The 25,587-nt window shown below is 48.6% G+C and overlaps 1 protein-coding gene across 1 annotated transcript in view; it reads right to left on the reverse strand.

The window, feature by feature from the left end:
- The window catches only part of Ttc39c (tetratricopeptide repeat domain 39C), an 85,801-nt gene that overhangs the window by 17,703 nt on the left and 42,511 nt on the right, over positions 1–25,587 (reverse strand). The window contains exons 3-6 of the mRNA XM_052155556.1: positions 24,007–24,135; positions 21,112–21,226; positions 15,529–15,883; positions 13,122–13,290 (exon numbers count right to left, since the gene is read on the reverse strand). Of these exons, the coding sequence (XP_052011516.1) occupies positions 13,122–13,290; positions 15,529–15,883; positions 21,112–21,226; positions 24,007–24,135 (768 nt within the window). The remainder of the gene's footprint in view (positions 1–13,121; positions 13,291–15,528; positions 15,884–21,111; positions 21,227–24,006; positions 24,136–25,587) is intronic.

Genomic DNA, 25,587 nt, shown 5'->3' on the forward strand with positions numbered 1-25,587 from the left:
TGTACATTAAATGGTGGCCTGAGTAAGTATGGATAGGAAAAATGTAGATCTAACATCGGCTCTCTTTGTGGTTTCAGTGGTCACAGAGGGTCTTGGAACAGGTATAGAGGGTACATCTGATTTTTCTTTCTATTAAAAATGTCTCTACGTTTGCTCACCTCAGGCTATAAGATCTTGGTAAGAACTCTCAAAAGGCACCACGGAGTCAGAAAAGGTCCAGACTCATTAAATAGGCATTGAGCGCCTTTCAGTACCAGGCATCTAAACAACGGGCCTGCTCCCTCCCAGGGAGCACACGGCCTGCTCTGTGGGTGCTGCCTCTGCACCATCCTTCCTCGCTCCAGCTGGACTGCGGCACCCTAGCCGCTCACCCTCTCCTCCCTGTGGTGCCAAGGCTGTGCCTTCCTGCCCAGCCCTTCTCTCCTCTGCCTGCTGTTTGCTGCTTCTCCTGCCTCCCAACTCTATTCCCTGCAGGGCAGCCAGGCAGGGACAACAGGGAGGGTCCTGGAAGAGGTCTCAGCAGCCCGAGGGTCACTGAGGTTGGGCTGAGCCAGAGGTGATCTGCGGGACAGTCTGTGCCTCAGGAAGTCTGTGGGCTCAATGGTTTATTCACAAATATTTGGCCTGACAGATTAAGTGCCCTCATGCGACAACACCATTTTGTTGCCAGAAGGACTCAAGCTGACCTTCAAACCATCAGTGAACACTGGCGGGAAGCCACAAAGAGATTTTTCACTTAGTCATTCCTCCTGTGCTTAAGTAACGTACCCTGTGCTGGTGAGGACCTTATGACAATGTGACAAAGCGCCCATGGGGGGGATAATACCGACCCCAACTCTGTGACAAAACCTTTCATGAAGCATTGTGCAAGTGAGTGTGGAGGTGAGTGTGCAAGTGAGTGCAGGCCCTCACACAGCTCTGGGCCCAACTGCTCCCTTGGGGTCAACAGTCCTTTCCCGGCATCTTCTCCTCACTTTCTACAGCCTACTTCTCTCCTCACTTTCTACAGCATACAGCCTACTTCTCTCCTCACTTTCTACAGCATACTTCTTTGCATAGGAATCACAGCACTGTGGACGCTGCGTCTCTAGTTGCCTAGTGTGTTACACTTAGTTACACAGGGCACTTACACCCAGGGCATTTCTGAGCGGGCACTGCAACCACGCTGTTTCCAGCAGCATGCTCGGGGCAAAGCTACACTGGCCTCCAGAGGGAACGGTACCCAGGCAGCAACTGGGTCTAGACCTCGATAACACAGTTAAAATAAGACTCTGACATCAAGAAAGGCCGATGGAAGCCGGAAAACAGCACTGACACCGCACTGCAGCCCTCAATGTTCTCCAAGCCTCTCCAGGAGGGCACACACCTTAGTCAAGTGACCAGTGTTTGAATTCTCATCTGATTACCTGCAGAGTAAGCCTCCTGGAGGGACAGGGTATACAGATTAAGGCCGAGAGCAGGGAGACTGTCACCTGCACCTGTAGGAGGGGTGGCCTGGATGTGCTCACAAGCACAGGAGGTCTGGGATGTAGCAGAGTGAAAGATCAGTTTGTTTCTAGAGCCTCAAAGGGAGAGATACCTTCTTTTGTTTAGCTCAGTGTTGGGGGAGCATATACAGTAGACGATGCTTCAAACTGAAGACAGGTAAATAAATACAGCATTGTGCAGAAGGTGGCTTTCAAGGTCCTTGGGGCAAGAGCTAGCCAGCCAAGGAGGCAGGAGAACGGATTCATGTGCTAAGCTAGACAAGGGTGACCTGCCGTCGGCCTGAGTAGACATAGCCTTTAAAATAACCTTGTAGCAGCTGGGCAGTGGTGGTGCACACCTGTAATCCCAGCACTCTGGGAGGCAGAGGCAGGCATATTTCTGAGTTTGAGACCAGCCTGGTCTACAGAGTGAGTTCCAGGATGGTCAGGGATACACAGAGAAACCCTGTCTCAGAAAAAACAAAAACAAAAACAAAAAAACCCCAAAAAACAAAAAAACAAAAACAAAACAACAACAACAACCCCCCCTCAAAAAAAAAAAACCCAACCTTGTAGCACAGCAAGAATCCATTAGGGTAATGCTCTGGCTATTTGTCCTATTGGGTTTAGAATGCCTACCCTGATTACCCAGTGCACGAGACAGTAGCTAAGAACAAAATGGTTGCTGCCATGTCAAACTGTCTCTCCACCCTCAGAGGAAGGGCTTTGAGATATCTGGCCTGCAGCATGTCACACACATGCGGGAGACAAAGACTATTCACTTGTAAAAAGTACAAGTATGAAGAATGTGATCTCTCAGACGAGAAAGCACTTGAGGATCCTACGGGGTGAGTGTGCTTAAAGGTATCGGACCCCCAGAGTCATCGAGACTTCAAATTAGCCCGAGCACTACCTTAATCATTTCTTGACGAATTTGCTTAAATAACAGAAATGCATCACCCCTTATTTTCACCAAAATAATTTAAAACAAGAAAATAATCTATGGTGGGCTTTATGGTGAATTAAAATACCTACCACGGCTCAGAGGCTGGAGAATTAAAATACCTACTATGGCACAGAGGATGGAGAATTATTCTCAACTGGAGACAAAGCTCAGAGCTGAATTTTAAAATAAAGTGTAACATATAGAATCGGGCCTAAAGAATGCACGCAGAGCAGGCTGGTGTGGGAGCCACAGTGCTCTGAGGAAGACCGGAACCTTCTGTTTTTATTACAGATTTCCTTAATGTCACCTTCCTGCATGAGTGTTCTGCCTAAATGTGTCTGTGCCCCACATGTGTACAGTGACCCCACAGGCTGAAAAGATGTCAGATCTCTGAATCCTGAGTTACACAGCGTTATGAGCCACCATGTGGGTGCTAGGGACCAAACCCAAGAGCAGTCAGCACTTTTAACCACTAAACCATCTCTCCAATTATACACTAACAAATTGTGTGGTAAAAACGTTTTAAGGGCATATACCAATGGGTAGTGTCTGCTTGCCATGAAGGACGGCTGGGACCCGCCCCCAGAGTGCCAGAGGCAGCATCAGCAGTGCACATCTATAATGTCTGCACTCAGAAGGGAGAAGCAGGAGACTCCCCAAAGCTCAGGGTCATTCTCAGTTACACAGCCAGTTCCAGGCCAGCCTGGATGGGTGTTTTATATCTTAAAACAGCAACAACAAAAGCCCTGAAACAAATACTGGAGGCCTTCACTAATAGACAGAAAAACAAACCAACAAGGAAACGGAAACAAAGGAAACCCTGCCTGCTGAACCTGTTCTCCATGGCAGGGCAGAGCAGGGCCATCACCAAGCGGCACTGTAAAGGGCGGTCACTGTGCTGGGTGCCTACAGGCACACTCTGCCAGTCATTCCTGGCAGCGTGTCCGGGGGCAGGGGGGGGGGGGGAACTTCTCAGCAGGTCTGTGCAAAGTGCTCTGGCCTCCAAGAGCCTGATCTTGCATCTGTCACTGCTATGCTCTGTGGGGAGGGGAGGTCTTGAATACAGCGGGCAGAGGATCTACCATCAAGCTAGTTCAAGTTCTCAAAACCTCCCGTTGTTCCCCCTTGGTTCTTCCACTGGGACAGCTGAGCCATCGGATGATGCCTCCTTTGCGAAGCCTCTGTTTGCAGGCTGAGCATCAGTTAAACATGGAGAGCCAGCCTCATGCCTGCCTTGGTCCGGACTTCGATGGCTGGCGTTACCAAGCTGTGCCAGCAAAAATGGCTTATAGCTATTCCACTTTCACCAAAAAGGGAAAGGGATTTTTGGTTTTTAATTTGTTAATACTTTCCTTACTTTTGAAAACGTCCACATTAAGTAGTCTTGCATTGAAAATGTCTTTATGAGTTCTTCCTTAATGCAGGAAAGCCTGGGGAGCAATCTCTCGGCTGGGCAAGGAGCAGCTTTTGTGACCACGCCCCACTGGCTTATAAAACAGCATTGAAAATGCTGTACTAAGCTGGGTGTGATGAGGAGTACCTTGACTCCCAGCTTTTGGGAGACAGTCAGGTAGAGCTCTGTGAGTTCGAGGCCAGCTTGGCCTATATGATGAGTCCCAGGTCAACAACCATAACTGGTGCTGTTCTTGATATATATATATATATATATATATATATATATATATATATATATATATATGTATGAATGGTTTGTGCATGTGTACAAGTGTGGGCAGATTGCAAACGCTGGAGCTACAGCCACCAACATGGCTTCAGGGGACCCACCCAGACCTCGGAGCAACGAGGTCTCAGCTTATTTCTGGCCCAGAATTTTGTTTTTATGATGGGATTTAAACTTTACGTGTTTCATGTGAGTCACGTGTGTGTGACGGACATATTAAGAACAGACTCTAAGGCGAGAAGGGTGAGAGTGGGGTCATTAGTCAAGAACTGTAGCCTCCAGGAGACTGACAGTAGTCCGCTGAGTTCCTGCCATGATTGACCCCGTCACACATTCATACTGTTCTTGTGTGGACAGGGCTGTTTTTCATGACATCCCTCAGCAGGTCTATGACACCAAAGGAACTATGTACCTGAACATGTCTCGAAAATGGCTAGAGCAGTCAGTTCTGTCTCTCCCTGGAAAGTGTAAGGCTTTGAGAACGGTTCAGGTGCTTTCTGGAGTAGCCGTCCTACTTTGTGTTCCCACCAGCAACGAATGAGGGATCTGGTTTCTCCACAGCCACACCAACATTTTATTCTTGCTGTTTCTTGCAGTGTTGCTACACTGCCTGGTGGGTGTGAAGTCCTACTCCCATTGTTTTAAATGACTTTCAACACCAAGCATCTTATCTGCCCTTGGTATCTCAAGTGTACTCAGAGTACTCACTACGGGTCACCTGGGGGAGTCACACTGAAGGCCATGGGAACTTAAGAGACCATGCCACTGGAATCAGCCAACACTGCCGATCTCTCTCGGGTATGTGGGTATGTATACTCTAAGGAGAAGTGCCGAGTCTTGTAGTAAACTGATGCCAATTTCAAACTGGGTAATTAATCCTTTTATTCTGAATTTTAATACCAGTTCCAGACACAGTCCTCCTTTGAATACATAACTTACAAAGTACCCCCTAATCTCGGCTGTCGCTTTGCCCCCTCAGTGTTCATGACACGCACTAGGGTGAATAAACCACTGCCTAAGCCAAGAGGTGTGTGATTTTAGATTCTATATTTAGAGCCGCCCCTTTGAGATTGAATTTTATGTAGAAGGTGAAATAGCTGTCCAGCGAAATTCTTTTACCCGTGTATTTGGTTGTTGTAGCACCAATTGCTGAACACATTTTTTGTTTGTTTGGCCATTGATCAGTGTTGGTGTCCTTGTCAAAGATGAACTGACCATAAAGGGGAGGCTTCCTTCTTATTGATTCTTATGCTGACTCTGACATCAGTGCCATACCATATTGATTACTCTGCAGAAAGTCCTCCTTGATCTTCTTTTCCCAGACTATTCTGGCTACCCTGGGTCCCTGAATGTAGGTCAACTTCTCTGCCTCTGCAGAAAGGCATTGCTGGGTTGTTTTGTGCACTAGAGGGGACAGAGCCCAGGGTATCATACACACCCCACTGTTGAGAGACACCCCCAGTCTTCAAGCTGCAGTTCTGAGAACTGTACTGGGACTCTACTCAGGGTTTGACAGTAATTAAAAGAACAATGCCTTCTTGCTAATGCTGGGTCTTCTAACACATGAAATTCTTTATGTACTATCTTCAAACTGATTTACCCTGCATCACTAGGGCTGTAAGGGAGGCAGAAGAGAAGTGACCTGGGGACTTGGCTGACTCAGTAAAGTGCTTGTCACATAACCAGAAGGATCTGAGTTCAATCAGCAGCAACTGTATATAAGCCAGGCATGATGGGCCAAGCCTGTAACCCAGGCAGGCCCTAGGGAAGTACAGACAAGAGGAGCCTGGGAGCCCACCAGCCAGCCAGCCCAGCTCAGTCTGAGCTCCAGACTCCATAAAGACCCTGTTTCAAGACAGGTGATAAGTAACTGAGGCAGACAGACACCATCAACCCTGGCTCCTTCTGTATACCTATGCGTTCCCTGGCAACACTCTCTCTCTCTCTCTCTCTCTCTCTCTCTCTCACTCACACACAGGGGTAGAATATTGCCGCCATAAACTGTCGCTGTAAAATTGTACAAATTGCTACAGTGGGGAGTGGCCAGTCGCATACTACCTAAATAGAATCTCTCTTCATTTAACAAGAACTATACAGCAGTTACTGCTCTCTGGTTCTAACAATGCCTTTAGAGTTCTACCTACAGACACTCAGAGGGAGGGAGGGGAGAGAGAGAGAGAGAGAGAGAGAGAGAGAGAGAGAGAGAGAGAGAGAGAGAGAGAGAGAGAGAGATGGCAGTACCTACTGTCACCCCAGCACTGGGAAACAATGGTCAATGTCCCGGCAATAACTACTGAGCAACAAGAAATGACGGATTACTCACACAAGGAAACTGTAATGGTCCATCTGCATGCTGGCTATTTCTAAAGACTATGTCAACACAGATGAACATCAGGTTTATATGTAAAACGCATGAGACTTCATGTGTGCATGTTACAGGCTGCAAAACAACGTAAGTAAAATAGCTTAGAGATTAGTCATAACTGGGATTTTTTTAATCTTAAAATTTTATTATTTTGGTTATCTTAGAGTAAAGGTGTATGAAGCTGGGCAGTGTTGCCACACACCCTTCATCCCAGCTCTCGGGGAGCAGAGGCAGGCAGAGCTCTGTGGGTTGAAGCCAGCCTGGTCTACAGAGCGAGTTCCAGGACAGTCAGTGGGAACTCACAATGTGCATGTGTGCATGCATGTGCACATGTGTGCTTGTGTGTAAACATGCATTGTGTGCCTGCATATCTGTGGAACAAGAGGAGCTGCTTGCCATGAGTGGAACACAGAGAGACACACTGCAACAATCGACTTGTGACTCAGCACTGATGCTGCTGTGCAGTAAGATGGCTGCAGCACGCCATTATCCAGGCATCAGAGAGAGTGCACTGACTCTCCCCTAGGACCACAGTGGATGCAGCAACAGAAGCTTGTCCTGCTGGGCACACCTAGGAAGCCCACAGACAGGAACCAGCTCCCCAGCTTGTCCAGCTGGGGCGAGAAAGCAGCAAACACATTTTATTTAAACAATGTGGTTACTATTACCTTCTCCTAAGAGTGAGTTTTCATTTTCTTTAAAACAATGTGCTCTCATCTCACTTGGATTCAAGGGCAGGCGTGTCTCTCCATCTCCCCCACATCAGATGAGATCAATAATGCTTTCTGTACTTCTACGAATAAATGGCAGTCCTGGTTTTTTTTTGGGGGGGGGTCCTTAAGGTAATTACGAGAAGTGTGTGTAGGCTGGAGGAAAAGAAGATGACAATCAAACTTGGGGGATTAGCTCTCTTCCTGCATTGCCTCTTTCCTGATTCTATAAATAACAACATTATGTCATGACGACAGGGCATGCTGCTCACATGCAAGATGCAGGCTGCCCTTCAACAGAGGGTTCTGATAATAGGCATGCACTGCCTTTGGACTGAGGTCCTTCTGCCCTGGTCCCTGCTCCCAGGAGCCCCTCAGGTCTCCCCTTTTTCTCTATCTGATGAATGAATCATCATGGGGATCAACACCCACTTTTCTGTCCCTGCTGCAATCATAAGCAAGTAGGCTAAACAACAGCTCAGACCTGTCATCTTTGGGTAGCATCGATGTACAATTAATCTAAACAGAAGTATAGAGTGAAAGTATTGTAGCCAGGGTTAAAAAGCCCCTCGTGCCCCACCCTCCTTTCTGCTGCTGGGTTACAGCACTCTGACGCAAAGCAGCTTGGGGAGGACAGGGTTCATCTGGCTTCCAGATCATAGTCTGTCACTGTCACTGAGGGGGTTCAGCAGGGACGGGAAGTAGAACCACTGAGGACTGTTGCTTGCTGGCTCACTCAGAACTTCACGCTTAGTCAGCCTTGCCATTCAGCCGAGGGGCACCTGGATAGGGAGGGGTGCCCCTCGTGGTGATGGGCCTTCCCACATCAGTCAACAATCAAGATGTCCGCGCCCTCACAGATACGGGCACAGATATGCCAATCTGGTCTCAGCAATTCCTCAGTGGAGCTTTCCTAACAAGTTGACAGCTGCAGCTAACTAGGACATGCTCCTATTGATGACACCTGCAATACTAAGCCAACCACAGGGGCAGAGCCGGCAGGGGTCCCACTCGTGTCGGGTGCGTGGAGAGAGCCTCTGATGCGGTGCTTTAGGGACCAGAGGTAAGCATCGGGTCTTCACCCTTCAGGAAGGACCTGGGACACCAGGGGCCAGGAAGGAAAGGCCAGCCTGGGATTGCGCCTGCACCACTGGGGGTGGGGGCGGGGTGTCCCTCACTGTGCCTTGCTCAGCGGGAAGGGGCTCTGGCAGAGTTCAAAGACAGCAGGCCAGGTGGGCAGAGCACTGCTCGTACAGCCCTTCCCTGACGGGCTGCACAGGAAGGATTCAGAGGCAGAGCACCATCTGTGTGTGCCTTATCAGTCTTCTGTGTACATGTGCACATGCATGCAATGCAGTTGTCATGGAGACCAGATGAAGGCATAGAATCCCCTGGAGCTACAATTACAGTGGACTGTGAGCTCCCTGATGTGGGTGGGTGCTGGGAACTTAACCCTAGTCCCCCAAAACAGTAGGCAGTGTTCGTAATGTCTGAGCCATCTCTCCAGCTACAGGGACTTTATGTCTACACATGTGTGAGTCGTACTCAAGTATGTTGTGTGCACTTATACAGACCTACATATAAACGAGCGCTGCTCTGTTTGCACTGCCTAGACTATCAACGAGCCTCAGGCGTTCTGGCTGATTCTGGCTGATTCTCAGGAACTGAGTGGAGCAGCTCATGTGGCAACAGAGAGGGTGTCTTCTGCCATTCGGGGCGGCTCTTCAGAGGACCCTGACTCACCGCTCCCACCGGCTGCTCACAACCTTCTGTAGCTCCACTTCCAGAGGGGGATCTGACGCCCTCATCTGGTCTCCAGGGGCACTGCGTGCACTGGGTGCTCAGACATATGTAGGCAAAACACTCATATACATAAAATAAAAACAAATACTTATTGAAAAATAAGAGAGAGAGAGAGAGAGAGAGAGGAGAGGAGAGGAGAGAGAGAGAGAGAGAGAGAGAGAGAGAGTCTGTTGAAACTTCTTCCATACGGCCCTTTGGCCCTAGGAACGTTTCTCTGCCCTCAGGAGGTAAGCACTGTGGCTCTGGTGAAGGGCCTGTGAGGCCCAGTTTTAGAGAGGGGTTCTCCTACACACTCATTTTAGGTCTCCTGGCCTGCACACAGCTTCTTTAAATGCATTTGAATTTTTAAAAATTTAGCTCTTTACTATCGCACGTTTGATGTAAAAATGTGTCTGCAAGCCAGGTGGTGGTGGCGCATACCTGTAATCCCAGCACTCTGGGAGGCAGAGGCAGGTGGATTTCTGAGTTCGAGGCCAGCCTGGAACTCTTTAGTACCACATCAAAATCCCAGCACAGACTATATGCTCAGGTTCTGCCCTGTGGGTCCCCTACCTGTAGATTCAATCAGACTCAAATTCATACATTTTGAATTGTACCTATACACACGTTTTTCCTTCAACAACACAGTAAAGCGAGCTGTTTAGTTAGCATCCGCATGGTGTGCTGTGGAGACCAAGGGCACACGGAGTGTGTAAGAGGCGGCACAGCAGTCCTCTGTCAGTTCACAGGATGGATGCGAGCACACACTGATCTTGTTGAGGTAGGGATCCTGGGTCAGACCTTGCTCGCAGAAACAGGGAAGGAGGGACGCTGCACCTGCTCCCATCTCTTCAGAGCTGCCTTCAGAGATAGGACCCACTGCTGGGCGCCATCAGAAGGTGCCTGACGTACAGTGACTCCCTTGACTGCTTAATAAGCCTGCACAGCAGGCCAATTTGCACAGTAGGACTAGGCCAGGAATTCCATTTTCAAACATGAAACACAAAGTTCTCATGCAGGACATAGTCACAAGTTTGAGCAAGAGTGAAGGAGATACTTTCAAAATAAGAGCCCATGGAATGTTTGCTATCCACTTGGATAGTTGGACATTTACTTGGAGATAAATAATACTAAAAAATAGTCACATTACTAAGTCTTATTATAATAACTACGAAAGTATTCACAAAGTATGAAAGCATTCACAGAACCAAATATGTATATGTATGTATAGGTATGTGCATATGTGTGTATATGTATGTGTGTGTATATATACATATATATTCATGCAATTTTGTTTGCTAATGCTGAACAAGATGGAGAATGTACAAATCTGTATTTCTTAAAGGGAAAAAACCTAGAGAAATACAGTTTATTAAAATACAGACTGCCCTTAATACTTTAAAAATAATCAAGGGGCTAGAGATGGCCCAGGGGTTACAAGGACATACACTGCTCTAAGAGTGCACAAGCTGAACTGCCAGTCCCCTGAGGTGGCACCCAGCCTCCTGGAACTGCACTTCAGGGAGATCTAATGCTTCTAGCTTCCAAAGGTACTAGCAATCATGTGCATACCTTCCTGCACGTGTGTACCCACACACACATCCGCATACTCACCCACACAGGCACATACACACATCCACACACACACAGTTATACACACACACAGGTGCACACACACATCTGCACACACACATCTGTACACATACTCACACACATTCAGAGGCACATATCCTCACACACATCCACACACATACTTACATACAGGTACACACATACATCTGCACACACACACACACAGGCAAAAACACACACACACATCTGCACACACATTCACAGGCACAAAAAGACATATACACACACTCACACACACATCCTCATACACAGGTACACACACATATCTGCACATACATTTACACATAGGCACAGATACACACATCTGCACACACACAGGCACACACAGACATACACACAGAGAAACACACAGATATACACATACACTCATACACAGACACATACATCTGTACACAAACTCACACACAGGCACACACACACATCCATACACACACACACACATACACACTCATACATGGGCACACACAGACACATACAAATACACACACACTCCCATCTTGAAAATGAGCCCTGGAAAAGACACTGTTAACATTTTCTATCTCTCTTTTCACTATTATTTTTTCCTGCATGAACCTGAGGAGCAGAGGAACTGTAGTGACCTGACATTGCTCCCTACAGGCAGGTCCAAGGTCCCATGTTTGAAAGAGAAAAATCCTACCGAGCAGTCCTAGATGCACAGGCACTGGATCATTATTTTCTATTATCTACTGCTGTGACAAAACTCCACACCCAAACCAACCCATCAAGGAAGCACTTAGCTGGGCTCGTGGCCCTGAGGGTTGGAGTCCATGGTGGCAGAGGGAAGGCATGGCGGTGGGGATGTGAGCCCTGCGAAGGCATGGTGGGGAGAGGGGGCTTTGTGATCCCTGCAAAGCCATGAGTGTGTGTGTGTGTGTGTGTGTGTATGTGTGTGTGTGCACGAGCCCTGCGAAGGCATGGTGGGGGGGGGTGCACAAGCCCTGCGAAGGCATGGTGGCGGGGGTGCGAGCCCGGTGAAGGCATGGTGGCAGGGGTGTGAGCCGAGAGCCCATATCTTGGCTCAGTCAGGAAGCCTAGAGCTAACTAAGAAAGACACCAGTCTTTCAAAATCTCAAAGCCTGCTCCCAGAGACACACTTCCTCCAACAAGGCCACGGCTCCTAATCTCTACCAAACAGCTCTTCCAATGGGGAGCAAATATTACAGCATATGTGCTTTTGGAGTAGGTGGCAAGGAGCCGCCACAGAGCAGGTCAGAGGGAGGAGCTCACGAGCCTGAGACACAGGAAGTGTCCACGCAGTGAGTTTGAGGCTCGCTGAGCCATAGCGTAAGGAATCAAATGTGTGCATTTCTACTGTGCTTCAATTAAATTTCCAGTGGAAGCTCATGTTTAGGCGTGGTGGAGCACACTGTGACCCCAATACTTAGGAAGGCAAGGCAAGGAGATTAAAGTGAGGTAAGGGCTGGCCTGGGCTATGATGAATTCCAGGACAACCTGGGCTACACAGCAATTTGCAAAACATATTTTTTCTGTGTATAATACCCAGGGCTTGAAGAACTAAAGCCACAGTGAACTGAGGCTGCTGCTCAGTGGTAGGGCACCTGCTTAACATACAACACGAACAAGGCCTGGATTCAACCCCCACTGCTGCAGACCAAAGGCTTCTCCCAGCAGCAGAGCCAAGCAGCTCAGGGCAAAGGCACTCACCCTGAGGTCTGGCAACAGGAATCTGAGCTCAAGTGTGAGAACTGATTCTATCATGTTGCTCTCTGACCTCCGCACGTGTGTCATAGCACGGCCCACAACACGTGTCATAGCACGGCCCACAGCCGGCATCATGCACGTGTGCATGTGAATTCCAGTACGCACACTCACAAAGCTGAAAGCTAACATCACAGAAACACAAAGCCCAGGATCTTCAGTACAGGGAGAACCAGAGTTGAGGGCTGCCTCACAGTGCTCACATCCAAGAGTCACTGCACGGAGGAGACTGGATGACTGCAGAAGGTTTCTGTGTGACATTGTGATACTGTGATACTATAATACCACCAAACCACCCCATATCCGGGAAGCAGTGCACAGACAGAAAACCCCACACCACCTATTGGGGTTGCTTAAGGCTGACTTCAATGGATGGAGGTGCACTCAGATGGAGGGCAGAGATTGTGAAGCTCCTAACTGGTTTATCTGAAAGCTATTGGTAAGACAGTGCGGTGAGAGCCGGCACCTTCATCCAGATGAATCTGCAACCTCTTCATTTCCCTACAAACCCTCCTTCCCCCCGAACAAGACGAAAGACAAGGAGAAGTGGGGCTCTGCCCAACCAGGGCACAGTCTGGGTTTGGAGAGGGTCAGCCTGGGCTCACAGGGGGACATCACAGGAAGTGATCAGAAACCCTCTTGGATCCCGTTATCCCTTTCTGTGACCTGGAGGTGTCACCAGGAGACACAATGTACCTGGGCCAATGATATTCTGGTACGTACACAGTGCCCTGAGCAGAAAACAGAGGCATGGTGGTCAGAAGTTCATTTAAAAAGCTGAGGAAGGGGCCATCCATACCTCTAACCTCTGGATCCGTCCCTTGAAAAACATGAAGAGGGAAGAGTTGGGGTAAGCAGACTCCTTTCTGAGAAGAATTGCCTTAGCTTCATCCAGGCCCCCTTTGTTGTCACTACCATCCAAGGCAAAGAATGGGCGAACCACAGTGTGGTACCACAGCAGGGCTAATCTGCAGGGAGACAGGGAAAGAGCAAGGCCTTGAGCAAGACTTCATACATATGGCTTCTAGTTTCAAAATAAAAATCAGTACATGCTTTTCAGAAACTGACTTTTCCCAGCATTGCTATGTTGATATTCCAAAAAGTATAATCTGAGTGCTTCCCCATGTCTACATCTGTCTTTATCTGGGAAACTGATATGTTATAGCACAAGGTGCCAATCAGCAGCCTGCTGTTCTGTGACAGGAGCACACAACAGAAGCAGGTAGCTCTCCCGGAGCGCCCAGCTGTGCTGCTACAAACGGAAGCATCTGGCTTCTATTCCTCACTGCCCACAGAATGGAAACACTCACCACCAATTTATTGTCTCTTTATAATAAAAGCTTTTACATTTTTGTGGCTCTTGCTGTGTTTATAAAAATCAGGGTACAAGCAGCAGACACATTCAATCACAGCACTGGGAGACACAAACAGGCAGACTTGTGTGTGTTCCAGGTAGCCTGGTCTATACAGCAAGGACTACACAGTCAGAGCCCAACAACAACAACAACAACAACAACAACACAATTATGCTATAAGCCATATTATTTATAATCATTAAAATACCGAGAAGAACAGATTAAAAGTCCTTTCCCTAGCCTTTGAAGATGTTAAACAACATAAATTATCTAAAATTATTTGAACAGCTCAAGTTAGTTAAACTAGGCACACAGAGAGTAGAATCACCACTGAGATGCTTTAATAAACATGTACAGGCGTTTAACCAGCACATCAAATACTTTCATGTGAATGTTACATCCAGTACACCAGTAAATCTAATCGCCTCATGAAGAACATATTAATCTGCAGAATTAATTCCAATCCCCTTTTCTGAGATAAACACAAAACAATACTAAGCCATAAGCAAGAAATACCCACACATTACACACTTGTTAATGATACTAATTAGTAAAGGTCACTGGTTGTAGACCTTAGTGACTGTGAGGGCCACAGCTGTCACATGACTGTCACATGACTGCCAACCCTCCAGTGCTAACTGCAGGACTGCATCTCACTGAGGTCTCGTGTGACATCATAGAGCAGGAAAACATGCTTGCTGAGACAGTGTCTCCTCAGACAGACAAGACCAGCACCTGGTCAGACAGCTTAAAATGAGAACTGTGCTTGTTCTCCAGATGAAAATGTTAAGATTTCTTTCTTTCAATGTGTGCGGGTGTGTTTTGTCCGCATGCAATAGTTTATTATACTGTGCAGTGCCCATGAAGGCCAGGAGAGGGCATCAGATCCTCTGGAACGTGAGTCACACAAGGCTGTGAGCTGCCATGTTGGAGTTGGGAATTAAACCTGACTCCTCTGTAAGAGCCCCAAGTGCTCTTAACTGCTAATAAACCATGTCTCCAGCGCCCCCCCCACCTAAATGTTAATAACATGTCCTTTTTTAAAGAAAACATTTTTAATCATTTTAATTTTAACATGACTCAATTTAGAGGGATATTGGGAAACATCTAAACTACATCTATACCAAGTAACTAGATTCACCAAGGAAGATTATTACTCAATGTTTGCATTCTTTGTAAGAACAAAAATTTCAGAACCACACAAAATTTGACCTTAAATTCAATTAAAATCAGAAATGTACATCTGAGAGACTGTGGGAAAGGCAAAAACTTGTAAAATACTGGATGCTGGACAGTGGGTCAGCTCACCATGTAAAACATCAGATTTGGGGCCAGCAGCGAAAAGGGCTCGATTGGGAAAGTGCCAACTCCCTGAGATTGAGGAGTAAGGTCAACCCCAGAATCCGCACAAAAACATGGGCCTGGTAGCACATGTGCGGGGAGGTTCCGGCAGGCCCACCAGCCTGGGCTACGATCGTGGTCAGCTCTGAGGCACTGAGAGATGCTCTCTCTGAGGATGGCAACCGAGGTTGACCTTTGGTTTCCATATACAGGTACATGTATACCCCAACACACACACACAAACACACACACACACACACACAAACTTACGTGTGCATAAACATGCACACACATAAAAAAAAAAAGGAATTAACAAATACAGGATTCAGGAGATTTCGGGCTAACAGGATTATCTGACACCACAGCAGAGAACACTCCTTGACATTGCATGACAGGCACAGCATTGTCAACCAAGCAGCATTTCCCCTGAAGTCTCTCTTAAAGTCCGCAGTGCTGTTTACCTACATCCAATACTACATTATCTACCAAAGCATCGCAATAGCTACTCACGTAGCTAAAGGGGCCTTCATGTCCTTACTTTCGCTTGCATACGTCAGTGAAGAAAGGCCCTGTAGGCGGTCTCCAGGAAAGCCCAGCAGGTTGATGATTTTGAGCAGGTTTGGGGGCACCATGGATATGCAAAGGTGAAAAAGGCCGTATCCAAAGCTCACAGCACCTTTCAGTCTGCTTAGAGACTCCTCAGTCACCCCTTCGGCCACAACGTGGTTATCATTTGCAGCGTCGGAAGACAAGGGCTCTTCCGCCAGCTTCTTCTGATACAGCTCCTGAAGGGTGTTGATGTCCACGTAGCACTTATTGTAAATCTTCCAGGCTTTCCTAAGGATCCACCCACCTTTTATGTAGGCTATGAAGAGAGGAGGAGAGAGGGAGTCAAAGTCCAGCAAGAGCCTTTGCATTCATATCATGATACAGGACACGGCAAGAAGCTAAGGGGAATAAAGAACAGACTCGTGAAAACATGCTGTTGTGAGCCGCCGCTGAACCGCAGTCGCTTCACCGACTTTCACTTTCCTATTTACAAGCAGCACATGTAAGAGCTGTGCGGGGCGCTGCTGCTGCTGCTGCTGCTGCTGCTGCTGCTCCGGCTAGCAAACTCTTCAAGAGGGAGGGAAGGAGGGAAGAAATATATAGGAAGGAAAAGAGGAAAGGGAAGAGGAGAGGGCAGGGAAAGAGAGGAGAGGGGAGGGGAGGAGAGAGGAGAGGGGAGGAGAGGGGAGGGGAGGGGAGGGGAGGAGAGGGGAGGGGAGGGAGAGGAGAGGGGAGGGGAGGGGAGGGGAGGGAGAGGAGAGGGGAGGGGAGGGGAAGGGGAAGGGAGAGGAGGGGAGGGGAGGGGAAGGGGAGGGGAAGGGAGGGAAGGAGAGGAGACAGCTCCTGCCCTGAGCCTGAGAACCTCAGTCTGCTCCCCGTTCTTATAAAAATACAGTAAAGTCATGCCTAAGAGCACACTGGTCCAAGGGTCTGTGGGAATAAAGTACACAAATCTGGGGAGCTTTAACCTGAGCTAGTAAATTAAAAAAAAATTAAGAGATTATTGGACTAGTCAAGCTTAGCAACCCAACTGCATGCAAAACAAGGCTATCAGGTAGAAAGGAATCTGCCAATTCACCTTGGTGTTGAAACAGACTCTCCAGGATCTGCCCTCCTCCCTGTCCCTACACCACAGCTTCTGAAGGAGGCCCCCCACTGTGTGGTTATGCGGATGATGTGGTCAGAGGGTGCAGCTGGCTTTAGGACGGAAGGAGGGGGCTCTTTGGAGGCATTGCTGGCTTGGGTAGCTGAGCAGCTCCCCGCCCCCCAGCCGAGCCAGGGGTGGCATCCTCCACCCTCTGTTCCTCTCTTTCATTCACACAGCACACACTGACCCCCACGGCTGGGGAGCGGCACCAATCACGCATCTGAGACAGATGAGAAATGGACCAATTTGTTGTTCTGTCTCGCTTGTTTTTGTTTTGAGCAGCCTTGTGCTGTGACTTGGCCAACCTTGATTGTTGATCCTTCTACCTCAGCCTCCAAACGCTGGGATTAGAGGCTAACACTTAGCCCCTACCCCCACTTGGTTCATTCTCTATAACCAGAGGGACAGGGCCAGAGACCTTTGGCCTTCCCCACGCGTCAGAACCACTTGCACTAGTGTTACCTTTGTAACCCTGTCTGCTGGTCCCAGGCTTCTGAGGAAGGATTTATGTCCTTATCCCGTCCCAGTGCAGCGAGTTTCCTCAGGCTGAAACCCACCCTTCCTCATCTATGGCCACCAGCATCTGGCATCTCGGCAGGCCAGACACCTAGGAAGTGCAGAACACATGGGTAGGGGCGACTATCAGTTCCTATCCTCAGTCTGACAAGGAGGCAGGTTCAGAAATGAACATGTAGATCAGCAGATGACAGCTGTTTCTCATCACCCAGCCAGACTGATGAGGCCCATGAGGAAAGAGGAAAGCTTGGGACACACTTGGCTGGGCACGAGAGGAATGCAAAGGGCTGAGGTATTTCTAGACAGGGGGCAGTGTGAACTAAGACAACCTTTCAAGTCCTTTCAAAGAACCATGAGGAATGAGTATGCGGGGTGCCAGGAGGGGGCAGCTCGGACCTGCCACCCAAGAAAGGGACGTGGCTCTATCTGTGGGTGACACAGGCCAGCCAAAGGTTTGATGCACGGGTGCACCACATCCTGGGTTGGCTCCAGCAGTCTCGAGTGGGGCCAGTGACACTGGCAACAGGGAACAAGTCAAGAAAGGTCCGAGAACCCTGAACTGTGAGACTATAAGGTGGTTACACCATCAGCCAGACTGAGGGGCAGAGAAAATGTCACAGCAGAACTCAGTGACGAAGTAGGAAGATGTGGCTGTCTCCCCGGCAAGGAAGGAAAACCAGCTGAGCATTCATCATGCCACGAATACAGCAGCAGACATGGCTATCTGCAAACACCTCACTGCGTCTGCTTGACCGGTCCCTTGTAATGAGTGCTGGTCTTTACAAGGCAGGATTCTGAGGGCCGGAGAGAGGGCCTAGTGGCTAAGAATAAGTACTGCACGTTCAAAAGACTCAGCTCAGCACCCAGTGCCCATGTCAGGACTCACCACACCTCTAACTCCAGGCCTGAGGGGCCTGATGCCCTCTTCGGCTCCGAGCATACCTTCACTCAACACGTGCACAGCCACACCCAGCTGCACAGAAATAAAATGAAATTAGGTGGGGACAGGGAGACAGAGAGAGGGGCTGGTCCTGAACTGCTGGGCTCACAGGGTGCTCCTGGTGAAGCCAGTCACCAAGTAGCTGGGATTTGTGCATCGACACACCCAGTCACCCTTCTCTCTTAAGCGATGTCTTTCTCTTTCAAATTTTTGACATAGGTTCTCATTAGCTGTAGTCCTACTGTACTGGCACTAGTCCACACTGGCCCAGAAGTCACAGAGATCTGCCTGCCTCTGCCTCCAGAGCGATGGAGTTAAAGGTGTCCGCCGCCACACCTGGCAAGACGCAAGACACATTTTCTTTTTCTTTTCTTTTCTTTTTTAAACCATTCATTCATTCATTCATTCATTCATTCAATGCATATGAGTACACTGTAGCTGTCTTCAGTAACACCAGAAGAGGGCATTGGATCCCATTACAGACGGTTGTAAGCCACCATGTAGTTGCTGGGAATTGAACTCAGGACCTTGGATAGATCAGTCTTAACCACTGAGCCATCTCTCCAGCCCAAGAAGCATTTTCTTAATGGCTAAAAAAAGAACTTGGGCATCAGAAAAAAGAATGCCGAGATGACAGGAGATGAAGAGCTCTCCTCGTGCCTGAAGCAGCCTGAGTGTCAGTCACGCACAGTTCCGAGCTGGCGGGATGGTGGATCTGGGTGGGCTCAGGGCCCGTCGTCGTCGTTACTGCCTCGCAGGAGAGATACACCATGGTCCCTCAACATGTTAGAACTGCCGTGTTAGGAAGCTGCTGAGCAGGACCAGGCCGGGCGGGGGAGGGCAGAACAAATGGTGGGTACGCATCGTAGGATGCGGTGTAAAAGAGGGACAAGTGTCTGGAAGTTCAAATGCTAGAGCGACAGTTAAATTCCCTTTCAACTGAAGCTGGGCAGAAGGAGCATCAAGTAGGAGACAGAAACGGAAACAGAAGGAAGGAAGAAAAGGACTTCCAGTGTATTTCACAGGAAAAACGTCCTTGTCATTAAAGGTTTGAGAGGAAATATGTTTCTGAGTATGAAATTGAATTGATTTCCACTCAGTGAGATTCTTCTCATCTCTTTTTCTCCCCCATATGTAAATCCTGTCAGGCCAAGTGGGGGGTTCCTGCTGTCAGGATCCAAGAGACATCACCAGACCCGGAACTCAGGCTCACAGCATGCTATGCCACACGCATCTGATCTCATTCTAGTCAAGAAATGAAGTCAGCACGAGACTGGAGAAAAACACACTGGACAGACCAGTGACGCCTCTTGTTAGACCCCTTGTTAGACCAGTGTGCGCTCAGTGCAGTGTGCACTCAGTGCAGTGTGCACTCAGCACAGTGAGCACTCAGCGCAGTGCGCACTCAGCGCAGTGAGCACTCAGCGCAGTGAGCACTCAGCACAGTGCGCACTCAGCGCAGTGAGCACTCAGCGCAGTGTGCACTCAGCACAGTGTGCACTCAGCAGAGTGAGCACTCAGCAGAGTGAGCACTCAGCACAGTGCGCACTCAGCGCAGTGAGCACTCAGCGCAGTGTGCACTCAGCACAGTATGCACTCAGCACAGTGAGCATTCAGCGCAGTGAGTACTCAGTGCAGTGCACACTCAGTGAGGTGCGCACTCAGCGCAGTGAGCACTCAGCGCAGTGCGCATACAGCACAGTGCGCACTTAGCGCAGTGTACACTCAGCTCAGTGAGCACTCAGCGCAGTGAGCACTCAGCACAGTGAGCACTCAGAGCAGTGAGCACTCAGAGCAGTGAGCACTCAGAGCAGTGAGCACTCAGCGCAGTGAGCACTCAGCGCAGTGTGCACTCAGCACAGTGTGCACTCAGCACAGTGAGCACACAGCAGAGTGAGCACACAGCAGAGTGAGCACACAGCACAGTGAGCACTCAGCAGAGTGAGCACTCAGCAGAGTGAGCACACAGCACAGTGAGCACACAGCACAGTGAGCACACAGCACAGTGAGCACTCAGCACAGTGAGCACTCAGCACAGTGAGCACTCAGCACAGTGTGCACTCAGCACAGTGAGCACACAGCACAGTGAGCACACAGCAGAGTGAGCACTCAGCACAGTGAGCACACAGCACAGTGAGCACTCAGCACAGTGAGCACTCAGCACAGTGAGCACTCAGCACAGTGAGCACTCAGCACAGTGAGCACACAGCACAGTGAGCACTCAGCACAGTGAGCACTCAGCACAGTGTGCACTCAGCACAGTGAGCACACAGCACAGTGAGCACACAGCAGAGTGAGCACTCAGCACAGTGTGCACTCAGCACAGTGAGCACTCAGCACAGTGAGCACTCAGCACAGTGAGCACTCAGCAGAGTGAGCACACAGCACAGTGAACACTCAGCACAGTGAGCACTCAGCACAGTGTGCACTCAGCAGAGTGAGCACTCAGCACAGTGAGCACACAGCACAGTGCACATCCCCCCCAATCCCCACCCACTCCCCCCATGCCTGGCTCGCTGCGACACCAGGCTCTCAAGTACAGCATGAAGTCCTTTCTGATACACTTGACAGTATAGGAGCTCAAAACAGTTTCCTGAGAATCTGAAATGCAGAGCAGTTTGATTTCATCTTGAAGAACAATATGCACGGCTTGGCGAGCAAGGCCCTATCACAGGCCCCGACACATCAAAGACATCAGCCACTTCTCTAAGAAGGACACGGTTCTCGAGGCTGAAGACTGACTGTACTGCAGACCTTGGGATAAAATGGCTCTGCTGCACCCACGGTTTCCATCTCCTGGGTAACAAGTCGGTAACGGCCCCCCAAAAGCACTGTCACCACGCGCTTAGTTTTCAAAGTCTAAGTAACAAAAAAAGAAAGGAGAATGTCCCCTGGCTGTGACCACTGACTGGTGAGTGTCACCGAATCCGCGCCCACTTACCGGACAACTCCTGTTTCACAAAGGCCAACACAGCCAGGTACACCTGGCAGTCGGCAATGATGATCTGCCTCTGAAGTCGGTCGACCATCGACGGCGTGGATTTCCGGCCATCGACCTGGGTTGTGAAGAGAACATTGGAAATCATACTCAGGAACACACAGCCTCCAAATATCTGCGCAGGCGGCTCTGCCGGGACAGAATGATTTCCCACAGAAACGGTGACGCGGGAGGGCACTCAGAGCCAAAGCCAAGTTATACCAGAGGCTTGGGGGAGGGTACGTCCATGCTCCCCTCACTCCACTCTGTCAACGGTTTGTAGTCTTAGAGGATATTATAATTTAACCTCATATTGAAAATGATCAAAATGGAATTTATGAAAAATATTTTTAAAAATCAAAGAAAAAAACTAGTGATTCATCTTTTTTTCAGATAATATAAATTTGTATTTAATGTAAAATGAAAAATATTCGTGTATATTACATTCTACACAGCAAATCCTGAAAGGTCATTTTCTAGCCATCTGTGCTCAGGGAGCACTGATATTAGGGTGCATCCTTTACTGTGTCTAACGGATACGCAAAGGTGAGAAAATGCTACACATCCACCCATCAGTCAGAATATATCCTGAAGCAAAACGCTACCTCTGACTAAATCCGAAATCATACCTGAAATTAAAGAGACAACAAGCAAAAAGTCAAATTTTGTTTTTCAATGCTGGCCTTAGTTATACGAGTGTTTCTAAATGGAGTGGAAATGTCTCTGTGATGCGTACTTGCACCTTAACAGTAAGTGCCTACAGAACAGACTATCTGAAGTGACTGTATATAGCTTCACGGCGCTGGCAGAAATGACACGTTCTAACTTGTATGTCAATAGTGCATGTGGACGACCATCTCCCTCATCTCACTAAACACGAGTCATCATGGTCACGGTTGCTCCAGGAGGAGCCCCAGCAGTCACTGGAACGGAAAACCATCAGTCTGAACTCTCCTTTACTTCCGGGAGGACTGGGAGCTCCCACGCAGGAGGCTGCCTCCTCTCGGGTTAGCAGTGTAGGGCTGAGTGCAGACAGGCTGGGCGTGGAGTGAGCTCACAGTTTATGAGAAAACAGATTTTGCCGCCATGCAGTAGTAAGCTCAACACCTCTGCTGTCAACTATGGGACCCTTCAGCAGACAACCGAGCAGGGCCCAGAGCCTCGGCAGGGGAGTACAGGAGGCTGGGGGATGACATTTAGGAAGAACCAAAAAATGAGAGACAAATAATAATTCAGGGAGACAGCTTGGCAGGTGAACGTGGTAATAAATGCACAGGTGATGAGCTGAGTTCTACATCAAGAGCCCACGTGAAAGGCGGATGTGGTAGTGCCCGCCCTCCTGTAATCCACATAGGCCATCGCTAATGTCTGCTTGGCCAGTCGGGGCTCACCTGACAAAGCAGAGGAAAAGCTGGGCACTCGATGACTACAACCAACTGTTCAGTCACACGTGTGACATATGAAACCCAGGCAGTTAGAGCAACTGCCACCCAAGAGCTTCATGCAAGTTGCAGTGAACTGTGAAAGCAAATTCTAAATATGTGTAATATGACCTTTTGTGTGTTTGTGCCCATGTGTGTTCATGTATGTGTGGAGGTCAGAAGATTATGCCAGGCTTGGTTCCTCCTCTGACACAGTCCATCTTGTCTTGTTGCTATTTTTAAATTTAAATTTCATTTATTTGTGTGCATGCGTGTACATGTGTGTATGTACACAGCATGCATGTAGGGGCCAGAGAAAAACTTGTGGCTACTTTTTCTCTTCCACCTTGTGGGACCTGCCAATTGAACCCAGGTTTTCAGATTTGGAGCAAGTGACCTTTCTCAGTGAGGCATCTCACCACAACAGCTTGCTTTTTGAGACTGGCTAGGCCCTGGCGACCTCCCCAGTGCTGGGATTACAATGCATACCGTCAAGCCTGGCTTTCTATGTGGGTTCAAACTCAAGTGCTCACATACACACACAGCACTTCACAGGAGAAGTATCTCCCTGCCTGGACTGTGAGCTTACTGAGACTTTGATTATAACAAAAGGCCGACAACTCCTGGGAATGCTTAGGTCCATGCTGGATTTCAGGAGCATGTCAACGTGTGACTGCTGTCAGCTGCTGCCCTTGCCTGTTTAGTCGCACTCAGGTAATTCTCACCTGACAGCCTCCACCACAGAGCTGTGCTACTTTCATTTCTGTTGCTGAGATAAATAACCTAAGTAACCTAAGCAAAAGCAACTCAGGGAAAGGGGTTCCCTTTTCAGTTCCTCCTGAAAATTTGATTTTCAGTTCCAGGTTGCAGTCCTTCAATGAGGGGAAATCAAGGAGTGAACATACAGCAGGTATTCACACCACATCAGTCTAGAACAGGGAGAAACAAATGCTAGAACACAGGCAGCTATTCACACCACATCACCGAGAGCAGGGAGACACGAATGCGCCATGCTGCCGGCTTGCTTCTAACTGTCATCTAGCTCTCTCCCATCTCACACAGCTCAGCGGACCCTGATTAGGGAGCGGTTCCACCTATAATGGGCTAGATACTTTTACCTATATTAAAAACCAAGACAATCTGCCACAGACATGCCCATAGGCCGGTCTGATCCAGAGAATTCCTCAACTTACGGTCTCTTCTCCAGTGAACCAAGGAGGTGGGAAGCTGACATTTAAAACTATCACACCCACCCTAAGCAGAGGCAAGAGATGGCCTTAATGACTGAGGGGGGGGGCTCTCCTACTCTAAGAGACATAGTACTTAACTAGAAGCCATGACAGACAGTGTCTATTTTAGCTCATCTCCTACATTCTAAACCCAAGTCAGTGAACGATGCTCTGCAGACAGGGTGTGGCCCACAAACCAATCCACTTACATTCTTCTTTATTTTATTCTTAATTGTTTCGATTACTCCAGCCTCTTCACTCTCACACAGCTTCTCCGTAGTCTTCAAGTCATCGCACGCCAACTGCATTTTCTCCTCCTCGAATGTCATCATGGCGTTCTTCCAGGGAACAGAGAAAGGACTGGTGAACCAGCAGGCATGGGAACCTCAGGCTGTTACCACGAAATGCCAAACTAGAAAAACCACCTCAGTGATTCTCAGGTAAAAAGGTTCACACTGTTACAGGACACCCTAGTCATTGAAAAAATGATAATCTTAGTAGAAAATAAGATTTTATATCTTGATTATTCTAGCATAAAAATTTTATGGTGGTGAATGTCCTTGTATTTTATACTCTTTAAAACTCAAGCACAGTTGAAACTGTTGGATTGACCTATTCAATTCAGTTTTTGTAACAGTGCCACTTTCAAAAGTTCATTCTATCCACTGATGGATCCATGGCTTCAAATACTGAACCAAAACTACTTAGAAAAGAACGGTTAGTAAATAACATTGGAAATCAGTCTTTCCTGGGACAGGAACTCCTGAGAGTGGGTTTCCCTGCAAGAAATTAACTTTGCATGATCTACAGCCACTCCTTGATGTCTACTGAGCACTTGTGACATACACCCAGTAAAACACTGGGCTGTTGGCGTGGTTTTAAAAAGTGTTCTCGCGTAGCCTGTGCTGGTCTTAAGATCTGCAGATAAGGATAGCCTTGAACGTTTGCTTCTCCTGCCTCCACAGGCACCTGAGAAAGGGCAGAGGTCTGGGCTGAACAGGCAGCAGGGGCTGGACACCCAGTTCTCTGGAGGCCCCACTGGATCTGCTGGTGTCCCCGGTGTCCCGGTGTCTCTATCTTTTCATTCTCCTTGGGTATGACTCTGACATTCCCATACTCGCCAAACCAGATGTCTGTCATCTTTCCCACAGCCACGTTCTCCTTCCAGCCATCCTTTAGGCCACTAAAATCTCAGTCCTGCTATGGCCTTCCTCTCAATTCCTCCTCCCCACACTTCAGCCAAGACCCTCTGTCTCTGTGTTCATGCCCTCTCTCACAGTCACTTGGGTACTGTGATGGCTAATCTCAACTTCAAAGTGACTAGCTCTAAAATCACCTGGAAAGCAGGCCTCTGGGGAGACCTGCTCACTGAGGGCGGCTCCATTCCCTGCGCGGGGCTCCTGGACTGTCTGTCTATACGAAGGGGAAAGTGAGCTAAGCCAAAGCACCCATCATTCCCTGACACAGCCCCAACCACCATGGTCAAACTGTCCCACAGCAAACTCTTTCTTCAGTTGCTTCTGATTTGTATTTTATCACAGCGACAAAAGTCACCAAGACAGAGACAAGCGTTACCTTCCCCATCTAGGACAGCCTTCCCCTAGGTATGGAGCTAGCATTCCTGCAAAGAGGAGGTCTTAAAACCTATGTTCCTTTAAGAGAAGAATAATAGCGTAAATGAAAATCTAACATTGGGTGCTGGCCAAGGACCAGGAGGGCTGTTCACAACATGCCTGCTGGATGCTAGGACCGGGAGGGCTATCCGCGACATGCCCGTTGGCCACTATCTT

The sequence above is a fragment of the Apodemus sylvaticus genome, chromosome 13 (genome assembly GCF_947179515.1).
Source record: "Apodemus sylvaticus chromosome 13, mApoSyl1.1, whole genome shotgun sequence".
NCBI classification, from domain to species: Eukaryota; Metazoa; Chordata; class Mammalia; order Rodentia; family Muridae; genus Apodemus; species Apodemus sylvaticus.